This window comes from Hypanus sabinus, chromosome 4 (assembly GCF_030144855.1).
Source record: "Hypanus sabinus isolate sHypSab1 chromosome 4, sHypSab1.hap1, whole genome shotgun sequence".
NCBI classification, from domain to species: Eukaryota; Metazoa; Chordata; class Chondrichthyes; order Myliobatiformes; family Dasyatidae; genus Hypanus; species Hypanus sabinus.
The window spans coordinates 168278905-168301155 of NC_082709.1; the positions used below are offsets into that span (position 1 = coordinate 168278905).

At 43.0% G+C, this 22251-nt stretch overlaps 1 protein-coding gene across 4 annotated transcripts in view; it reads left to right on the top strand.

Moving 5' to 3' along the window:
• The window catches only part of LOC132393468 (interferon-induced GTP-binding protein Mx3-like), a 47705-nt gene that overhangs the window by 6268 nt on the left and 19186 nt on the right, over positions 1–22251 (top strand). Inside the window, exons 1-10 of one of the 4 annotated variants that reach the window (XM_059968740.1) lie at positions 95–410; positions 822–995; positions 2616–2688; positions 4398–4467; positions 8200–8394; positions 10259–10451; positions 16059–16196; positions 18426–18580; positions 19615–19753; positions 21944–22142. In XM_059968740.1, the coding sequence (XP_059824723.1) occupies positions 4405–4467; positions 8200–8394; positions 10259–10451; positions 16059–16196; positions 18426–18580; positions 19615–19753; positions 21944–22142 (1082 nt within the window). In that variant the 5' untranslated portion in view covers positions 95–410; positions 822–995; positions 2616–2688; positions 4398–4404. Of the gene's footprint in view, positions 1–94; positions 411–821; positions 996–2615; positions 2689–4397; positions 4468–8199; positions 8395–10258; positions 10452–16058; positions 16197–18425; positions 18581–19614; positions 19754–21943; positions 22143–22251 lie in introns of those variants that run through there. The other 3 variants (XM_059968739.1, XM_059968741.1, XM_059968742.1) reach the window with 3 other exon arrangements.

Below are 22251 nucleotides of genomic sequence, written 5' to 3' on the forward strand. Positions count from 1 at the left end.
TTTTTATTAAAGTCTCGTAATTATTTCCAAACCAATTCCCACAAAAATAAATATTTACTGTTGCGTGCAACACTATTGTTACATAATATATAGAAATATATTTATTCTCCTTGTTGCATCCACTTTGCTGCATCCAGTATGTTCAAACGGGGTAGATTTTCAGCCATGTTGAGGGGAGAAGTCTTTAATGTCATTTGATTCCGGAAGAAGTTCCTTAACCAGCCTGTCAAGTCCCAGTTTGGACTAGCAAACGCAGAGAAGTGAGATGGCTGGTATAATCGGACAGTTTGCGTGGTCGATCCTTAACGGCTTGTCTCTGACAGCGTCGCAGTCCCCGCAAGTACTGTACCGCAGAATGTCAGCCTCGCGGCCGGTACAGAACCCCTGGAGCAGGATTCCGTGTTCAAATAGTGAGCCCCCTTGCCCGTGCTAGTGGGTGACAGGATAGGGGTAGGGAGAGGGGTCAGAGTATCCGTGAGCTTGGGACACAGGGATGGTGTTTGTGAAATAGGTAACAGAGGCCGTTCCTGGAGAACTGACGTGGAGTTGGTCTGGAGCTCAGAGGTGTGGACTAAGATTAGTCGGGCTTTGCTCCGGGGTACCTGAGAACATTTGCAGTGATGTGTGGGGTGAGGATGCAGATTTTGGTAGCTGGTTGATGTTGGGACCTCTGGCTTAGTGGGACCTCTTTCCTAACGAGAATTCACAACTTCCTTCTTGGAAGCTGCGGGTGGCCGAGACTCAACAACAGTCAGGGTCTTAATCTTCGTTCGGCAGCAGTACTTGTTCAAAGTGTAATGCGTCTTTCAACTTTCTTGCAGAATTCGGATGCGTGATTTACTTGTGTTCCCTTTAAAATGACTGCGCGAGAAGCTGACTCATAAATCTTGCAAATGCTATTTTAGTTCCGACATGAAAATGGTTCTTTAGGCGCTGAATCTGAAGACGCGCTCTTGTGTTGAAGATTGAACCATCGCTCTTTGATTAGGTGTCAGGTTAGTTTACATGTCGGTCTCAAGTAGTACCAGGCGCCTTTGTAACTTCCGCGCTTGTTGTATGTTCACTCGCTGGGCTGATCAGATGAAAAATACAATATTTTCAGTGTTTTTGTCATGTGTTTTTAACCTGCCCCTCCTGTACCTAATAAAGTGGCCACTGAGTGTCTGTTCGTCTGCTGCTGTGGCCCATCCACTTCAAACTTCTACATGTGCGCTCAGAGATGCTCTTATGTACTTAAAGCACCCCATCTGGCACCAGTAATCACCCCACAGTCAAGGTCACAGGGTCACATTTCTTCCCCATTCTGATGTTTGGTCTGAACACCTGATCTTCTTAACCATGCCTTCATGCTTTTATGCATTGACTTGCTGCCGCATGATTGGCTGATTAGATATTTGCATTAACATGCAGGTGTACAGTAGCCGAATAATGAGAAGGGTGTGGCAACCCAGCTGAAATTTGGCAAGTTGTGAGGAGATTGGGCAAATAACACTGGAGCTAAGAATCAAACCCACATCCCTGTAACAGCAGCTGCTGTGTTACCATGCCACCCGATCACGTGGTATGCAAAACACACAGATGAATGGATGTTTACTTATTGACATACAGCACAGGAGAGGTGCTTCCGGGCCCCTCGAGTCACACCACCCAGCAATCGCCCAATTTAACCCTCGCCTAATCACGGGACAATCTGCGATGACCAATTAACCGACTGACCAGTACGTCTTCGGACTGTGGGAGGAAACGGGAGTCCTAAAGGAAACCCACGCGGTCACTGGGAAACCCATGCTACACCTCCAAGATGTACAAACTGTTTAAGCAAATCCTTGCCACTTAAGATCTTAAACTAAACTGCAGGAAGTGGGGAATTCCCTTCCTTGTGTGATGTTCTGCTCTGGAGTACTTTGCTAAAAATATTTTAGCACTTTACACAACAGAAAAAGGTTACTCTGTGCAGCCTGCAACCTGCCTACGCCAGTGTTGATTCTCCACACACGACTCCATCTGCTCTTCTTCACCTAATCCACTACCAGATTGATTTATGGAGTGAGAAGGTCCTTCTGTGAGGAGAGAGTAAATAAAAAGGGTTTACATTCAATATAATATACCTGTCCTATTAATCAGGAATCTGAATGGTTCAGTGTTTGGCTCTCTGGATGATGTATCACCATTCCCTTTGAGATGCTGGTTTATTTGCTCCCTTTAAACTCACTGGAAAAATTGCTGTCCGGTAAAGCCATTTCTAAAAATCAAAGTGAATTAAGAGGTTGTTATGTAATTAGGATGAACATCCATCAATGTCCTGAGCTTCTGAAGCTCTACTGTTTATTAAAATGTATAAAATCCTTCAGCGAACTTGGGGCTAGGATAGAATATCATAGACAATGAAATGGCATGGGGAGAAGTAAAACTTCATTTGAGTAGGCTGTGATCCTTTGGACTTTCCCATTTTGCTGAGCCTATTTGAATAGAATATACAGACAGTGTTTAAACACAACATTTTGTTTCTATTTAAATGATTAACTTAATCATGAACATCTTGTACGCAAGATCATTTGTTTGTTATTTGTAATTCAGAAATGAAAACGGAACTGAAATATTTATAATTTCCATAGATACAACAGCAACATGTACACGAGTTCAAAGAATCAGAAGTCCCATTCATCAAGAAGAGGTGCAGCTCTGAAGGTACTTCATTTCCAGTACACACAAAGGGCATCAGATTGGCAGAGAATGAACGTGGCATTGCAGGCAAATAATCTTTAGCAACCAATTCTGGCCTATTCCCCAGCATTTCACAATAGCATAGCTGAGAACTTTCCTGCCCTAAGTATTCATGGGCTGTTTGGGAAAAGGGAAGATTAAAATCCAGGCTTAATGCTTTGTTCTCCTTTTCTTTGAGGATTTTGGACTTTTACAGGAGGAATCCATTGACAATAAGACATAGGAGCAGAATTAGACCATTCCAGAATGTACTCTACCATTCCATCATTGCTGATTTAGTATCCCTTCCAAATCCATTCTCCTGCCTTCTTCCTCACAATCTTTGATACCCTGACTAATCAAGTCAATCTCCACTTTAAATATACCCATTGACTTGGCCTCCACAGTTGTCTTTGGAAATGAATTCCACAGATTCATTATCCTCTAGCAAAAGAAACTCCTCCTTTCCTCTGTTCAAAATGGATGTCCCTCTATCCTGAGGCTGTGCCCTCTGGTTTTAGATTCCCCCACTATAGGAAACATTCTCTCAACACCCACTTTATTTGGGCCTTTCAATTTTTGATGGGTTTTAATCTAATCTACCAGGGAGTACAGCCCCAGAGCCATCAAAAGCTCCTCATATGTTTTTCATTCTCCGAAACGTACTCAAGAACCACCTCTGGACCCCAACGCCAGCACACCTTTGCTCATATAATGGCATCCAAATGCTCCAGCTGTGGTCTGACCAGTGCTATATAAAGCCTCAGCATTATATCCTTGCTTTTGTGTTCTAATCCTCTCGAAATGAATGCTAATATTACATTTGCCTTCCCCGCCACTAACTCAACCTGCAAGTTAAGCTTTGGAATCATATTACCAGCTGGTTTTCCTTAATATTTCCTTGAGAGTTAACAGAGTATTTATATTTGTCTGTTGAGTGCTGGGGCAGCAGGCTGAGGGTAGCAGACACCAAGAGAATCAACAAACTAAGGTCAGTGATGTTGTGAGGGTGGAACTGGGCTCTGTGACAGTGGTGTCTGAAAAGAGGATGCTGTCCAAGTTGCATGCCATCTTGGACAATATCTCCCATCCACTCCATAATGTACTGGTTAGGCACAGGAGTACATTCAGCCAGAGACTCATTCCACCGAGATGCAACACTGAGCATCATAGGAAGTCATTCCTGCCTGTGGCCATCAAACTTTACAACTCCTTTCTCAGAGTGTCAGACACCCTGAGCCAATAGGCTGGTCCTGGACTTATTTCCACTTGGCATAATTTACTTATTATTATTTAATTATTTATTTCTACACTGTTCTTGGTTGGTGCGACTATAACGTAACCCAATTTCCCTTGGGATCAATAAAATATGTCTGTCTGTAGCTCCCTCCTGTCACTTCCTGCAACTGTTTGTGAGGAATTAGTGCAAACAGCAAATATTGGGAAACAAATGTGAGATGATTGTGTTCGAAGTTTTAAAGTCACCTGATGCTTTACCCAAGTACCTTCTACTGTATAGGTAAGAGTGAATGTTGATATGGCAAGTGAGTTCATAGTTCCCTGAACAGGTTGATAGGGCATGCTTGACTTTATTAATCAAGGCATTAAGTTCAAAAGTTGGAAGTCTATATGTGTCTTTATGAAATGTGTCTGTGTCTGGAGTCTTGTATTCATTTCTGGTTACGCTATTGTAGGAGGAATATGGAGGTTTTAAAGAGGGTGCAGAAGAGGATAACCAGCATGAACATTGAACAGTACAGCATGGTACGAGCCTTTCAGTCAATCGTTTAACCCACAGTGCTGTGCAAAGGTCATAGGCACATTTATGCAACTAGAGTGCCTAAGACCTTTGCACTGTACTGCATTTGTCAATGTGAGGTGGGACAGCAAGTTTGTAAATCTGGATGGAGCAAAGGATATTGGAAATGGCGAGGGTGAAGCAACGTGGGAAGGGTGTGGGACAGGTGGCAGAGGAGGAGTGCCGGGACAGGGGCTGGCCCTGGTGCAGACACACCCAGTCCTGAGACACCAGGCAAGGTCATTTGATTCCAAACAATTGGTTTATTGGTAATTACAAATGCCCCTTTGGTGCAGGGGTTCCCAACCTTTTTATGCATGGACCCCTACCATTAACCAAGGGGTCTGTGAACCTGGTCTAGAGCATCCCACTCCCTCCCCTCTCACTTCATCTTTTCCCAGCCATGATTCTTCTCTCCCTGCCCCCTTCTTGCTCTTAGTCCACAAAAGAGACCCATATTAGAATTGGATTTGTAGGTTTATCATCACTTACATATGCCATGAAATTAGTTTGTTTATTTGTGGCAGCAGTACAGTGCATTACATAAAATTACTTTAGTACTGTACAGTAGGCACCCTAGCTATATCCAGTGTATGTGCCTAAGACCTTTGCACATTACTGTGCTTCAAGTTCAATCTCATGGTTCACTCCCACTTAGCCCTCCAGTTTTGTTTCATCCACATGTCTATCTAACAGTTATAAATGTCCCTAATTTATCTGCCTTACCCCACCACCCATGACAGCCTGTTCCATGCGCCCACATCTCTGCAGGTAAAAGTAAAACAACCTCAGACACCCTTCCTCTACTTGCTTTCCAACATCTTAAATTTAGACCCCTTTGTATTAACCATTTCTGCCCTGGGGGGAAAAAAACTAAGGCCATCCAATTGATCTGTGCCACTTATCTTCTTGTACACTTCTATCAAGACACCTCTCATCCTCATTCACTCCAAATTGAAAAGCCCTGGCTCGCTCACCTATCCTCATAAGGCATGCTGTCTAATCCAGGCACTATCCTAACAATCTCTTCTGCACCCTCCCTAATGCATCCTCACCCTTCCTATAATGAGGTGACCAGATCTTAAAACAATACTCCAAATGAGGTCTAACCAGAGTTTTAAAGAGCTGCAACATTGCCTCCTGGCTCTTGAACTCAGTTGCCCAACTAATGAAGGGCAAAACACCTTCTTAGCCACCCTACCATCTTGTGCAGCAATTTGAGGTGTATATCAATGTGAACCCCAAGATCCCTTTGCTTCTCCACACTATTAAGCATCCTGCCACTGACCCTATGACTTGCCTTCGATCTTGACCTTCCAAAATGAATCACTTCACACTTTTCCAGATTGAACACCATTTACCATTTCTCAGTGTACATCTTCATGCTGTCAATGTCCTTTTGCAACCTACATTACCTTCTAAACTCTCCACACCACCAACCTTCATGTCATCTGCAAACTTATTAACCCACCCTTCCACGTCCTTGTCCAAGTGCGTAGAAGAATGACAAAGAGCAGGGTTCCGAGAACACATCCTTATGGGACACCATTTGTCACTGCCATCCACGACGCCAATTTTCACACCGTCCCAAGCCTCCTGACTTCCTGAATGAGTCTGTCATGGATAACTTTGGCAAGTGCTTATTAAAATCCACGAACATCACATCCACTGCTCTTCCTTCAAGTGCTTTGTCACTTCCTCAAAGAATTTAATCAGGCTCATGAGGGATTTTTTGCCCCTCTCAAAGTCATGTTGATTCCTAACTAGGTAGTGCTTCTCCAAGTGCTTGTAAATCTTGTTCCGAAGAATCCCCTCCAATAATTGCCCACCACTGATATATGACTCACTGATCTATAATTGCCACAGTTATCCTGGGGTTCTCCTTAATCTTACTCACCAAGGCCTTCTCAGGTCCCCATCTAGTTCTCTTAAGTTCAATCTTGAGCTCCTTTCTGGCTATGTTTCAATTTTCAAGAGCCCTCTCTGATCTGTGCTTCCAACACCTTAAGTCTGTTTCCTCCTTCCTCTTGACTAGCTGTTCTATATCTCTTGTCAGCCATGGTTGCTTCACTCTACCATTCTTTCCTTGCTTCAACAAGGTGAGCTTACCCAGGTCCCCATGCAAGCGTTCCCAAGATACCCTCAGCACTTCCATTGTACATTCCCAGTTTATGCTCCCAACTTCCTGCCTCAGAGTATTATAATTCCCCTCCTGCAATTAAATACTTTCCTATACCGTCTGCTCCTATCTCACACCTTTCCAAAATCTGCCTACTGATCTGCACCTCAGTATCTCTGTTGCTTTTGCAGGTATATGGAAAGCTCCAAATAGAGTTGCTCGTTTCTTTATTTTCACCTACACTGACTCGGTAGACAATTCCTCCAGGATGTCCTCTTTTTCGGCAGCTATGATACTGTCCCCAATTCCCCACCTCTTTTATCTCCCTCCTCGTCCCTTTTGAAACATCTGAACCCTTGAACATCTAGCAGCCACTGCTGCCCTTGTGACAGCCAAGTCTCTGCAATGGCCACAATATTATAGCTCCACATTCTGACCCATTGACCCATGCACCCAAGTTCATTGGCCTTGTTGCTGATACTTCTCGCAGTTCTGCTTCCTCAGATTCCACCGGCTGACCTTCCTCAGGTTCTCTCTAAAAGCTGCATATAACTTTTGCAACGCTGCTCCATCCTCTGGTTCCCAAACCCCCGCCAAGCTAAATCAAACTCTGCCCAATGGCTTTAGTAAACCTGCCCACAAGGTTATTGGTCCTCGGTAACCTGACCCATTAGTACAGAGCGTTCCTTTCCCAGGAAAGTCCTCAGTAATCCACAATTCTGAAATCATACCCCCAACTCTAATTTCTCAGCCACACATTCATCTGCTTTATCACCCTGTTCGTACCCACATTGCTGTGTGGCGCAGGCAGCAATTTAGAGGCGACCACCCTTGAGGTCCTGCTTTTCAGCTCCCTACCTGGCTACCTACATTCAGGACCTCATCCCTTTATCCAGGTACTAATAGGTGCCATGACTTCTTGCTGCTCACCATCCTCCTTAAGAATGCTGTTGACCTGATCTGAACATCCCTAACCCCGGCACCTGGGAGGCAATTTGTTTGGATGCTACCTAGATTAGAGAGCATGTACTATGAGGAGAGCTTAGACAAACTTCAGTTCTTATTTCTGCAGCAGCAAAGGTTGAGGAGAGACCTTATAAGTTTATCAGAGGGATTGATAAAGTAGGCAGCTGTTATCTTTTTTTCCCTGCAAAAAGCGGAAAGAGGGGAAGATTCTCCGTAACTTCCGTCACTTCCAACGGGATCCCACTACCAAACACATTTTTCCCTCCCCCCCCCCCCTTCTGCTTTTCGCAGGGATCGCTCCCTATGCGACTCCCTTGTCCACTCGTCCCCCCCATCCCTTCCCACCGATCTCCCTCCTGGCACTTATCCTTGTAAACGGAACAAGTGCTACACCTGCCCTTGCACTTCCTCCCTCACCACCATACTGTGTTCTACCAGCATTTTGTGTGTGTTGTTGAAGGCCAAAGAGCTTGATCCTGTACTTGACTGTTCTCCGTTCCAGGGTCCGTCATAAAAACTGGAGCACAATATGGGCTAGACAATAGAACAACTGCTTGATGATCATTCAGCATCTGTGTCTATCATGAGCTAATGAGTTGCGTTTCTGTTTTAGGAACAAAAGAATATGGCATTCATAACACAGTCAGAGAATTGGTGCATTAAGCAGTTTATACCGGATGAAACAGCCAATAATGTGATCCAAAATGGAGACACAATGAATGAGCCACAGAAGGAAGTCTGGTTGAATGCATTTGGTGTAGCAGAGGCACGTCAGGTGCAGAAAGAACAGAGAAGTTTATCAGTTAAGGTGAGTGACCATAATTTATGAAAATCCCAATGAGATATGCCCCTAAACTGCCTTTGAATTGTAACCTCGCTTGTTACTTTTTTCCCCTGATCTTTGTGGCCAGTGTGGTAAGTTAGGGGTCAGTTTAGGAGAAGGCACAGGGATGAGGGGACTGAGAGGTTGGGGCAGTAAATAAAGAGTTAGGAGGAAGGAGTCAGAGGTCGGGTTGAGTGCGCTGAGGTTTAACGGCCAGCAACCCCGAGGTTGGTGAGCCCTGGGGTCAGAGATCTGAGGTCACTGTGTCCCGAGATTGGAAGCTCAAGGTCGGTCGGCCAGTCCTGATGTCAGAGTTCTATGTTTGGCAACTCCTGGGGTTGAAGACCAGGGGTCGATGAGTATGGAGGTTGAAGACCAGGGGTCGAAGCCCTCAGGATAACAAGTCCAGAGGTTGAAGCCTTAAGGTCATTGATTCTGGATATCAGGCCCGAAGTCTGTGAGCCCGGGGCTCGAATCTGGAGGTTGGAGGCCTGGAGACTGCCTGTTCTGGGGAGTGAGTGAGTGAGTGTGTGTGTGTAAGTGAGTGTGTGTGTGTGTGTGTGTGTGTGTGTGTGTGTGTGTGTGTGTGTGTGTGTGTGTGTGTGTGTGTGTGTGTGTGTGTGTGTGTGTGTGTGTGTGTGTGAGAAAAGGGTCTGATTTGCTGCTTCTGCTTGTTGTACAGTTGCTGCTTGTTGTTCTGCTGAGCATTTGGCACCAGAAATTGTGGCAACAAATTTACCCTGAGCTTCATTTGTTGCAAAAACAGATCTTCCCTTCGTTCCCTTTTCCAGACTGAGCATAATCTCTTTATGCACTCATTCTGATCATTTCACATTCCTCCATCTTGCTATTAATGCCATTATCACCTGTTATTTTTTCTCTGTGTGAAGACTGAACAAAGTATCCACTTAAAATAATGGAGACACAAAGACTACAGATACTGTTACAGGGGGCAAAAAGTCTGCTGGAGGAACTCGGGCACCATAGGTGAGGGCAGAGGGGGGTTGGAAGGTTCAAATTGAAACGCTGAATCAGAGCTATTGCAAGGTCTCAACTAGAAACATAAATTGTACACTCCCTTTACAGATACAACCTGCCCTTTGAGTTCCTCCAGCAGATTGTATTTTGCCCTTAGAATTATATAGTTTGTACTTTGCACACAGGCTGTAAATTTGGACTCAATTCCTGCTTTGCTATCTCTTTGCTTTTTGGGTTTATAAATAAAATTATACAACTTCCTGAATTTTACAGACCAATCTTTTGTCATGTATCCACATTGTCTTCCTAATTGTCTCCTTTATTTCATGTGCCTGTGATGTGACTTTTTCATTGTACCTGTGTGTACATGTACTTGTGCATATGACAATAAACTTGACTTCTGTCCTTCCACACCCCTTCAGGCTGTTTACACTGTTGATCACAATATCTACACTGTAAATCTAACTTGTATGCTTGTCAACGTCAACACCTGCTTCGCTTTGTAAGTTCCCCTTTTTTTTCTTTTTGGGAATATATTTGATCTGAATCCACACTACTTCTCCTTAGAAATTTCCTAACTACTCAAATGTTCAAGTTTCCAGTAGGATTAACCATATTTTTATCTGGTAAAACTGGTCTTGGCTCACTTTATTCCTAGTGTGCTTGGCCCATTGGCATAAATCCATTAAGTTTTATGGAAGGGTGATTCTTACCACCAAAATGGTCTCCTTTGCCATTCTTTCCAGTGACTCAGTTCAAGCCTCAAACTGCTTTCTATCCTCCTTTGTTAAAACAACATAAAATGCCATTTTTATTTTCTTCTGAAGGTAGCTCTAGAAGATTACCTCCCTCTCTCTCCCTCTCTCTTTAGGCAATGGATACTCCATTGTCCAGTCAATATGAACAAGAGGTACGGCCATGCATTGATCTCATCGACTCGCTGAGAGGATTTGGTGTGGACAAAGACCTGGGGCTTCCAGCCATCGCAGTGATTGGTGATCAGAGCTCTGGGAAGAGCTCCGTCTTGGAGGCCCTCTCTGGAGTGTCCCTTCCCAGAGGGAGTGGTAAGAGACTGTTGGAGTCGATCATTCACTGTTTGTCTGTAGATTTATTTGTTGTATGTAGATGCCCAAGTCGTAGTTGCAAACTGTATACTGTATGTTTGGATAGATGTGTTACAAATGCATATTGAAAGAGGCTTGGACGTCATAAGATTGGAGGGGCCAGCCTTTACCCATCTAATTTATGTCTAATCTTCCATTAAGTGGAAGATTTGAAGGGGGAAGGGAGCTTTCCCTCAAAGACAGAAAGAAAGAGCATCAAAATGAAAGAAACACTGGCTGGATCTTTGCCAATGAACAGGTTCTTGGATCAAACTACAAGAAATTTGTAAACAATTGCAGAGATTATTTTTTAAGGGAAGGATTGACAAAGATTGGTCTGATCAACCATCCATCTCTGCCTTTGTTTTCACTAGCCCTGTAACAATTAATGCCTTACCATATAGATTTTGCAAACTTACCCAAAGAAATTGTTCACCTTGATCAACTCCACATTACCATCATAGAATCACAGGGCATTTATAAGCTTGCAAGCCTAATAATGTGATCACGTAGTTCACTTGTGTGATGAATATTCCATTAGATTCCATTATTTCTTCCAGTTACCTCAAAAGTATCTTTCCATTTTATGGCATATTCTTCTGTTGAGACTGTGCTGAATCCTAATCTATCTCAATCTCATTCTCCCCACGTTTGCTCACGACCCTGCAAATTGATCTCTCTCACGCACCTCTCTAGTTCCCTTGTGCAGGCACAACTTTTCTGTTTCCACTTCTCCTACCACCAATGGGCTCCTGATCATTTCCTGAACCTCATATTTAAGAAATGTGTTCTCACTTTTGTTTGTCCAAAGTTTTAAACATGTTCACATTTGTCTTTGAAGTATCTGCTAAAATGGGAAAAATCAGGAAGGTGGGAATGCCGGGTGTGATTTTGACAGTCAGGAGGGGATCAGATGTATTGTTAGAGAAGGTCGTCACAGCAGCCAGCTGAAAAAAGATTAAGAAGTGGGTGGAAAAAGGAAGAAATGAAGGTACATAGTCAGATGATGATGATTGTAATGAAAAATGGAGTCTAGTTGGGTATAATTTGATTGCTTAAATGTCTCTAAGGGAGAAATGTGTCTTGTGTGGTTACTCTTAGTCAGCAATATTCCATCAGCATCTTGTGTGCTTTACCCAAGAAACAGCACCTGCAGTTCAAAACAAGTTCCCTCTTCCTGTGTTCCAGGCAGTTGTCCTCCTAATAAACATTTAACAGCAATCCTGTACAGAATTACATGATTGAATCTAACTGAACTAACTCAATTGCCGAAGCTGCTGCTATTGCACTAAAGTGGAAAATATTTCAGTCCTTCTATTTGTCATTCCTTTGCAGTACTAAAAGTGTCAATTAAAGAAACGCTATTAAATAGGAAGTTATTTTTAAGGTAATTGCTGGAAATAATGGTAGCGTGGCAAAGCAGTTATCGTAACACTTTACAGCACCAGCGATCATGGTCAGGATTCAATTCTTGCCACTGTCTGTACATTCTCCTCGTGAACGTATGGGTTTCCTTCCACATCCCAAAGACGTGTAGTTTAGGCTTAGTCAGTTATGCCCCTGCTGTGTTGCAGCTGGGAGCATGGTGAAACTTGTGGGCTGCCCTCATCATATTCTTGCACCGTGCTTGTCTTTGACACAAAAGATGCATTTCAGTGTATGTTTTGACAGACATGTGACAAATAAAGCTAATCTTTATCTTCTTCAAAGAAGAAGTATCCAAGTTGTATGTTTCTACTGTCAGATGCATTGCAAGTAAGTTTAATTTTCCTCAGTTCCTTTGCCTCACACCTGTTCCCAGGCCACAGCTTTCCATTCCCTCCTCAAAAGATGGGGTTTCCCATCCTCCACTATCGATGCTGCCCTCACCCCCATCTCCTCCATTTCCCGAGCATCCGCGCTCAGCCCATCTTCCCATTCCTTTACAGCGATGGAGCTTCTCTTGTTCTTACCTACAGCATCCAACACATCATCCTCACAGCTTCTGTCATCTCCAATGGGATCCTACCACTCTGCATTTCTTTACCTCCTGCCACGCCCCCAGCTTTTCACAGAGATTGCTCCCTCCGTGATTCTCTTGTCCATTCATTCCCCCCCCACCACTAATCTTCCTCTGGCACTGATGCCTGCAAGTGGCCTAAGTGCTACACCTGCCCCTACACCTCCTCCCTCGCCTCCATTTAGGGCCCCAAACAGTCCTTCCAGGTGAGGCAACACTTCACCCGTGAATCTGGTGAGGTAGTCTGTTGTGTTTGGTGCCTCCAATGTTGCCTGCTATACATTGGTGAGAACTGTCGTAGATTGGGGGACCACTTGTGGGACTTGAGGCCAAACGTTTTAATTCCAATTTCTATTCCCATTCCAACATGTCAGTCCAAAGCCGTCTCTTGTACCAAGGTGAGGCCCCACTCTGGGTGAATGAACAACATCTTATATTTCATCTGGGTGGCCAAACTGATGGCACAAATATCGACTTCTCCTTCTGGTAATAAAAAATCTGTTCCCTCTCCCTCCCCTCATCCTCTATTCCCCACTCTGGCATTTTACCTCTCCTCACTTCCCCCTGGCTGCCCTCCTCCTTTCCTTTTGCCAATGATCCACTCTTGTATCAGATTCCTTCTTCTCCAGCCCTTGACCTTTCCCATCCGCCTGGCTTTCCCTATCACCTTCCAGCTAGTCTCTTTCCCCTCCCCCACAACTTCTTATTCTGGCATCTTCCCCCCTTAGTTTTCAGTCCTGAAGAAATATGACAGCCCAAAACATCAATTTAAAAAATATTGTCCATAGATGCTGCCTGACCTGCTGAGTTTTTCCAGCATTTGATGTGTGCTGCTTTGGATTTCCAACATCAGCAGACTTTCTCGTGTTTATAAGTTTTAGAAAGGCCTAGATTAATGAGAGTACTGATCAGCCAGAGTAGATCTCATTGGCCAATATTCCTGTCAATCAAGTTTATTGACTTCTTAAAATTTATTCTGGGAATATGGCAACCATGGCACTGAACTGCTTTATCGGGCTTTTTCAATTGAGTCAAATATTTTGGCATATCTGGAGTCACATAGACATCAGGTTGAGAAAGGATAGCTGATTTTCTTTCCCAACAGTAAAGATTCAGTAGTTTCATTAACACCATTATTAAGACCCATTTTATGTCCAGACTTAAAATTTAAAATTTTATTAGCAGCTATGGGAGTTTTGAGCCCTTGTCTCTGATCAATATCCCACCACATTTTGGAATTTCATCCAGTAATTAATTACTATGGTTTCACACTCTGATCTTAGGAACATTTCCAATACAAACATTCTCCACCCATGCATTTTGCAACAATAATTACCATGGTTTTATGGGACATGTTGTTTCAGAGGTTTCAAGGGTACATTTAATGTCAGAGAAATGTATACAATATACATCCTGAAATGCTTTTTCTTTGCAACCAGAGACACAGATTTGCAGTAGTCCAAAGACTACTCTTTCACCTGACATTTGACATACCACAGGCTCTCTCTCTCTCCCTAATAAGGGAAAAAGTGAGGTCTCCATTTTCCCAGTGAGCGGGGAGACATAACAACCCACTGGTTTACGATGTTAAAAGTCCATGACGTCACTTTTTTTTCAAGCTGTGTCCAAAAATCTGGGCACACAGCTGTAGATACAGGTGCCCCCCGCTTTACAAATGTTCGCTTTACGTCACTTCGCTTTTACAAAAGACCTGCACTAGTAACCTGTTTTCACATTACAAAGAGGATCTGAGCTTTTGTGAAAATTTTCCCCATATAAATTAATGGTTCTTCGCTTTACGCCATTTCGGCTTAAGAAAGGTTTCATAGGAACGCTCTACCTTTGTAAATGGGGGGACACCTGTATTCCAACTCCCTTGTCAACACACAAGTCTCCTGCCATGACACCGACCCTCGATCTGCCCACCTCCAGAGCTCCGAGATCCTAGGCTTCCAAATCTGAGCTGGACTCTTAGGCCGAGCCCTTGGCATGCCGAATAACAATGGCCATTTATGAAACCCCGAGAGCGGGTCCCATTCCCGCAAAGAACTATATCAGCGTGTAACTCCAGGTCAGGGTCTTCAAAAGAACCCGGAAAGGGAAAAATAAAGATATTACAGATGGAAATAGAGCTGTTTCCGAAGATGCAAGTAAAAGAGTTGCCATTTAGCACCATCATCACTCCGCTCCACCTTCTATGTTCTAGGCATTCTTGAGTCTTTGTTTGCAAAATATATAGACATTTCACATGTAATAGTTAGTTTACTATGAGTCATATGCCCAGTCCACCTCTAATTCACTGATTGACACTGTGTTGTTAACATAATAGTTTAAAGGAATAGATTTTGTAAAAAGCTAATCTGAAGACAGTATCATTAGTTCCTCAAATCCCAGTTAAATTTTTCAGCTAAGATGGTATTTGAGAAGTAGATGGTATTTTGGTGATTATTATTTGTTGCACTGACTTGTTTTCTCGGAGAGGAATTAGGCCATTTGGCCCATCCGAGTCTCCCTGCCATTCCATCATGGCTGAAATATTATCAACCCTATTCTGCTGGTGTCTTCCTATAATCTTTGATGCCAAAAGACATAGGAGCAGAATTAGGCCATTTGGCCTATTGAAGCCACTCCGCTGTTCCATTATGGCTGACTCATTATCCCTCTCAATGGCATTATTTTGCCCTTTCCCCATAACCTTTGATGCCCTGACTATCTTTATATCTACCTATTGACTTGGCATCCGCAGCTGCCTGTTGCAATGAATTCCACAGATTCACTATCCTCCAGTTAAAGAAATTCCTCCTCTTCTTTGTTCCAAATCGACATCCCTCTATTTTGAGGCTGTGCCCTTTGGTCCTAGATTCCCCCGCTATAGGAAACACCCTCTCAAGATCCACTCAATCTAGGCCATTCAATATTTGATAGGTTTCAGTGAGACTTCATTCTTCTAAACTCTAGTGAGTACAGGGCCAGAGCCATCAAATGCTCCTCAGTATGTGTTAACATTTTCATTCCCAGAATTATCTCCCCTGGACCCTCTCCAGTGTCATTGTCAGCACACCTTTTCTTAGATAAGGAGCCCGAAACTCTCACAATACTCCATTTGGTCTGACCAATGCTTTATAACCTCGGTATACATCCTTCCTTTATATTGCAGTCCTCTCAAAATAAATACCATTGTTGCCTTTGCCTTCCTTTCACCAACTCAATTTGCGATTTAACCTTTATTGTATCCTGCACAAGGACTCCCAAGTCCCTTTGCACCTCAGACTTTTGAAATTACTCGCCATTTAGAAAATAATCTGTCTCTATTCCTTCTACCAAAGGGCATGACCATACGTTTCCCTATGTTGTATTCCATTTGCCTCCTCTTTGCCCATTCTTATAATCCAACTAAGTCTTTCTGCAGACTCCCTGCTTCCTCAGCACTACCTGCCCCTTCACCCATTTTTTACTGTTTGCAAACCAGGCCACAAAGCCATTATTTTCACCATGCTCCTCAAAAATATTCCCTTCCGTAATCACTTTTTAGTCCTAATTAATATCTTGCAATGTCTTCATTGCAACAGGAATTGTAACCAGATGTCCTTTGGAACTGAAGCTAAAAAGAGTTAAAAAGGAGAATGTTTGGAAGGGGAAAATCAGCTACAGGGATTATTCAAAGAAACTCAGCAGTGCAGCTGAGGTGGAAGAAGAAATTGTCAAAGGTATGTTCCAAAACATTGCTGTGTAAGATCAGCTGTGGATTAATGATGCATAATAAACATATCACAATACTATAAAGAGTAGGTTAAAAGGATTGACAACTGTATCGTGAGAGCTAGCTACTTATCTTGTGTTTCAAGGTTACATTTTTACTTATTTTCCTAAATATGGAAAATACATCTCTTCGGCCAATAGCAAATTCACTTTCATTCAGGAAACATCAATAATGTCAGGAAAATATGGTTTGGGGCATTGATGTAAATCCCCTTTCATAGAGTCACCCCATCAAATGCATCTTCTGGTAACCGGTTCCCAATATGATTGTCTCTCAAGATACAAACATTCGAGGTACTTTTATTATCAAGTACATATGCAGTATGCAACCCTTCACCACAGTATGCAATTCGTCTTTGCCACAGTCAGCCATGAGGCAAAGAAAACCATGGAATCCATTCATGGAATCCATTCAAAGCAAAACAACAAGACCCCCTCACCTGCAAAAAAAATCATGCAAACAGTGACAAAAAGAAGAGCAAAAAAAAAACACAGAATAGAAAATCCAAAATCGAAGTAAGAGTCCAAGCATATTCACTGTAGTTCAGGGTTTGTTATCTGCAGACTGCCCAAAATAGCAACAGAAAAACAAAGTGGCCAGAAACACATCGTAATGTGAACTACAATGGAGTACACAAACTGCATTGATTAAACCTCGCCCAAGAGCCAGGATAATGGTGCCATTCTCTGACAGTATCAAGGGAGAAGGAGACCAGTCAAACCAGTCAGACCTTCCTCTGGGAGCCGGGAGCCAGAGGAACAGAGAGACTGTCGCATGCAGACGCCTTTTTCCAGTGAGCCAGAGGAACAGACTGTCGCATGCAGATGCCTTTTTCCAGTGAGCCAGAGGAACAGGGAGACTGTCGCATGCAGACGCCTTTTTCCGGTGGCAGCTGCAAGCCAGAGGGTTCTAGACAACGCTGAACACTGGCCTGTCTTCCACACTCACTTCAAAGAGTTCAATCTTCCTCGGCACTTTAATCAGCGAGAGCAGATGGAGGCAAACATAGGCTCGTGCACCATCGCCAGGCACCTCATGGAACCCCCTTCGGAGATCGCGAAGCGCATTCAGTTGGCCCGGAAACTCACTATCAAACCATCGTTCACAGGATCCAACAGTAGCAGAAAGAAAGAAAGAAAAAGAAGTGGAAAGAAGCTTTGTGAACCGTCTGGAGGAAGTCGCCCTTGGTTTCGGTGTTTGTTGATGCCACCTCCATGACTAGTGTAAGGCTAACTGCTCTCTAAGGAAAGATAAGCTGAGGTAATATGGAAAAAATGAAAGCACCATGACAAGGTTTTTCTGGTCCAAACGTCTCCCATGAACAACGAAGAACAGGAAAATTTATCTTCATTCATCCTGTTGTTTCACACAACCGCAGTATATGCAAATATCCAGTAGACTGCCTCACATCATATGCAAATTAACTTCTTGTTATCAATGTGGAGAGCTGAAAAAGCCCAGAGTAGCAGGAGGGAAATAATTTGGAAATTCTCCAGCCTTTTCAGAGACTGAAACCAGTCTAACACTCAAACTTCTACAAATGTACCGTAACAAGCAATCTGATTAGCTAGATAGCTGTTTGGTATGGTGGGAAGGGAGTTGGGGGTGCTACTGCACAAGATTGAATTAATTTGTGAAGAGTTGGAAAATTAGACAGCTTTATCATGGGTACCAGCTTCCGCAGTATCCAAGTCATCTTCAAGGAGAGGTGTCTAAGGAAGGCGACATCCATCACTAAGACCCCCACCATGCAGGACAAGCTTTCTTCTCACTGTTACCATCAGGAAGGAGGTACAGAAGCCTGAAGACAAACACACAATGATTCAGGAAGTTTCTTCCCCCCCACATGAACAAAAAGTCAGTACAGTCACCTTTGACTGTCATCACTGGGCCTTGCGACCCATCAAAGACATTCTGTAAGTTCAGCAGGCTCTTTGCTCTGAAACAGTCCCTAGAGGGGGCTCAGGCATTCTGAAGAAATGGGAGTCGGTGTCCCTGTAGATAATGACACCAGGGATCACCCTGGAATGAACAAGCATTCCCTGGTTTTTGCTGTTAACCTCAGGGCAACACAAGATCTGTCTTCACTTTACAAGTCAAAGTGTCTTATTGTTGTCTTTAAATTTGCTAATTGTTTATTTTTATTAAAATTGATGAAATTTGTAACTGTTTGCAGCCCAGAACAGTATTGCCGGGCAAGGAGTGGGAATCAGCAATGAATTGATCAGTCTCGAAATTGAGTCCACCATTGTCCCTGACCTGACCTTGATAGATTTGCCAGGAATTGCCCGGGTAGCAGTTGGTAACCAGCCAGTTAATATTGGAGAGCAGGTAATGGGGCCTGATTTCTATCTGATGTTTTGAATTAATGTAGGGAAAAGTACCCCCAAGTTGTTTGTGGAATCTGTATCACAATTCTCTTCTGCATTTCCTACTTACAAGTGAAATTGTTCCAAGAATATATTTAATTGCCTCTAAACCACTTGAGTGTGTCCTGAAGTTATGAATTTTTGGATTTCCTTTATATTTTGTGCATTCACTGGGCTTGATGACAAGACCATGAGACAGGAGCAGAATTTGGCCATTCAGCCCATCGAGTCTGCTCCATCATTCCACCATGGCTGATCCCAGATCCCACCCAACCCTGTAAACCTGCTGACTCACCATATCCCTTGATGCCCCAAACAATCAGGAAACTGCCCCTTTGAATATACCCACAGCCTTGGCCTGCAGTCTGTGGCAGAGCATTCCACAGATTCATAACTCTTTGAATAAAAAAAAATTCCTCCTGTTCTAAAAGTTCATCCTTCAGTATTGAGGCTGAGCCCTCTAGTTCTGGATACCCCCACCAGAGGAAATATCCTCTCCACATCCACCTTACCTCGTCCTTTCAACATTCAGTAGGTTTCAATAAGATCCCCACACATTCTTTAAAGTTCCAGTGAGTACAGGCCTGAAGCTGCCTAACACTCCGCGTTAGCTAACCCCTTCATTCCTGAAATCATTCTCATGAACCTTCTTTGGATTCACTCCAATGGCAAAAATCCTTTCTGAGATAAGGGGCCCAAATCTGTTAGCAATACTCCAAGTGCGGCCTGACAGGTGTCTTATAAAGCACCAGCATTATGCTAAATATAGCACAATGATTTCCTAGACCAAATCAACTTGCCAATATATTGATGCACCTTACATCATTGTACATCAACCTAAACTGAGCATGTTATTCTGTTTAAGCAGACAACTCCAATTTATGTTTTACTCATTGCTCTGTTGTCCATTACACTTTTACCTCAATTTGGTTACTTTAGAATTGTCAATGTCAACCTTTTTATGATTCCACAGTTTTGTGGTTTGTTTTATTCCAGATTAAGAAACTTATTAAATCATTTATTACAAAACGAGAGACAATTAATCTTGTAGTTGTGCCATGTAATGTCGACATAGCAACCACAGAAGCGCTGAAAATGGCTCAGGAAGTGGATCCTGAAGGGGAAAGAACTCTGGGTAATTACATAGAAATATGGAACCATTTCCTACATCTGACCGTTGGAGAAAGTCTTAAGATTGATGGTCCAGATCCTCCTGGTTGCAACACATTCTATAAGACATAGGAGTAGAATTAGCCCATTCGGCCCATCTAGTCTGCTCTGTCATTCCATTGTGGCTGATTTATTATCCTATTCAAGCCCCTTCTCCCGCTTTCTCCTAGTAACCTTTGATGCTCACAATGGTCAAGATCCTATCAACCTCCATTTTGAATATACCCAGTAGACGGCCTCCACAGGTTCACCATCCTCTGGCTAAAGAAATTCCACCTCAGGTTCACCACCCCAGAGCATAAAGCACTCCACTCTCCCATCAACTTTTCCCCAACCTGTGGACAGTAACATGAAGCAAGCTGTCTTTGAGGTCATCTTAAACAGTGTATTCAACGTCACTGTCCCCAATGTACCATGAAATACTACTTGCTATAACAGCCTTCTTATAGATTATAGTATTAAATAAAACTAAAAATTTACTTTCATCTATTTATCAAAAGTACTTAAATTTGTTTATCAGCTTCAACCATGCCTTGTGTTAGTAGCTCCCAATCCTTTCTCTCCATTCCCACTCTCCTTTGTGGATTAGCCCCAAACTATTCGAGTGACCAGGAGACATGCTAATAAGCATGCAAGCACAACCAATGTAGATTAAGCCTAATTTATTATCATAAAATAGAAAGCGCAAAGAATCCACCCAAAGTACTACATAGTAAGTCACAAAGATTTCAGGTCTCACAACACTTGATTGTTGCTGCTGTTGGGCGATCTCACAATGTGAACTCAGCCTGGTTTCGTACTTTCAAACAACTCATGTTCACTAACATTGCTCAATAGTTCAATAGTTCCATTTAATATCAGACAAATGCATACAATATACATCCTGAAATTCTTCATAGACATCCACAAAAACAGACGAGTGCCCCAAGGAATGAATGACAGCACCCTAAAGCCCCCCCACTCCCCCCCCCACGCACAAGCAGTAGCAAAGCAACAACCGCACCCACTTTCACAAAAAGGCATCAGCACCCTCCACCCACCAAACAAGCAATAGTAACGCTCCGTTAAAGACCATGATCTACAGGACAATAAAAACTAATCGTTCACCTGACAACTCGACATGCTACAGGCTCTCTCCTTCTCCCTAGTAAAGGGAAAAGGAGGTGTCCCCTTTCACAGTGAGAGGGGAGATAACTCATTGATTTACGGTGTTAAAAGTTTTGTCGTATCACTGTTTACTCTGGGTGCTGTGACTCGGCAACAATCTCTCAGACACCGATGGGAGAGGGGGAGAAAGAGTGAGCACACAGCCTCCCACAGGTGATTTGCTGTTCCCGATGTTCCGTTCTCTTCCATGATGCTTCAGTTGGTGGTAGCAGCCTAGAATAATCCCATTCCCAGGCCACGAGACCTCGGAACCACAAAGGGGCACTTGTCTTCAAGGCCATATCCTAGGGATATCGAGAAGTGGCTGGTCATGAGCCCCTGAGAGTGGTTCCCACTACCGCAATGAACCAAAATCTGAGTATAACTCCAGGTCAGGGTCTTCAACAGAACTCTATCCACACTGAGAGGGAGAAGGGGAGACATCAGTGGTAGAAATTAAGCTGTTTTCATAGATGAATGTGAAGGAATCACAACTTAGCACCATCATGACTCTGCCTCCACCTTCGTTGCACGTATTCTTATAAATAAATTGGACACTTTAATGGTCACTCCTTATCCACTAATGTTTTCTGCTTAATATTTCTTTAGTTACAAAATAACATTAATATTACATATAGGTGATAAGACTGAATCCAATAAAAGGATCCATCAAGCCAACTTGATAGTCATTAAGAAAGAATCCATCACCTTAGCTCTCAAAATGACCAACAATCATTACAGATGTCCTCATGTTAATGATGCCTGAGACTAAGAAAGGATCCAGCTGCTATCAGCAACCATTAGCCAGAAATAAACTTGTAGTGTTTAATTTGTACAGATACGCCACGTGCTGCAAGCTCACAGAGTTAAATTGTCATTTTGAACTGTTGAGACATTCACCCAGTATTTTACAAAGTTTAATACAACACACTCCTCAAAATTAATCTTAACATTCCATCAATCAAAACAAATTAATTTTATCACCTTTTCTCTTTTTTACATTCTGCAGGCATTTTAACAAAACCTGACCTGGTTGACAAAGGAACAGAGATGAACGTGGTGGACATTATGGAGAACTTGGTGGTGGAGCTGAGTAAGGGTTACATGATGGTTAAGTGTCGAGGCCAGAAAGACATCAATGACAAAGTAGCACTCAGTGATGCTATCATGAAGGAGAAGGCTTTTTTTGAAGACCATGAACAATTCCGGTAAAAGATGGGAGACACATCTTCAATTAATCTCTCAGTGTATTTCTTACTAGCTCCTCCATCTTGTTATTTGCTCAGTTTTTTTTCTTATTTTGATTTTATTGTTTAT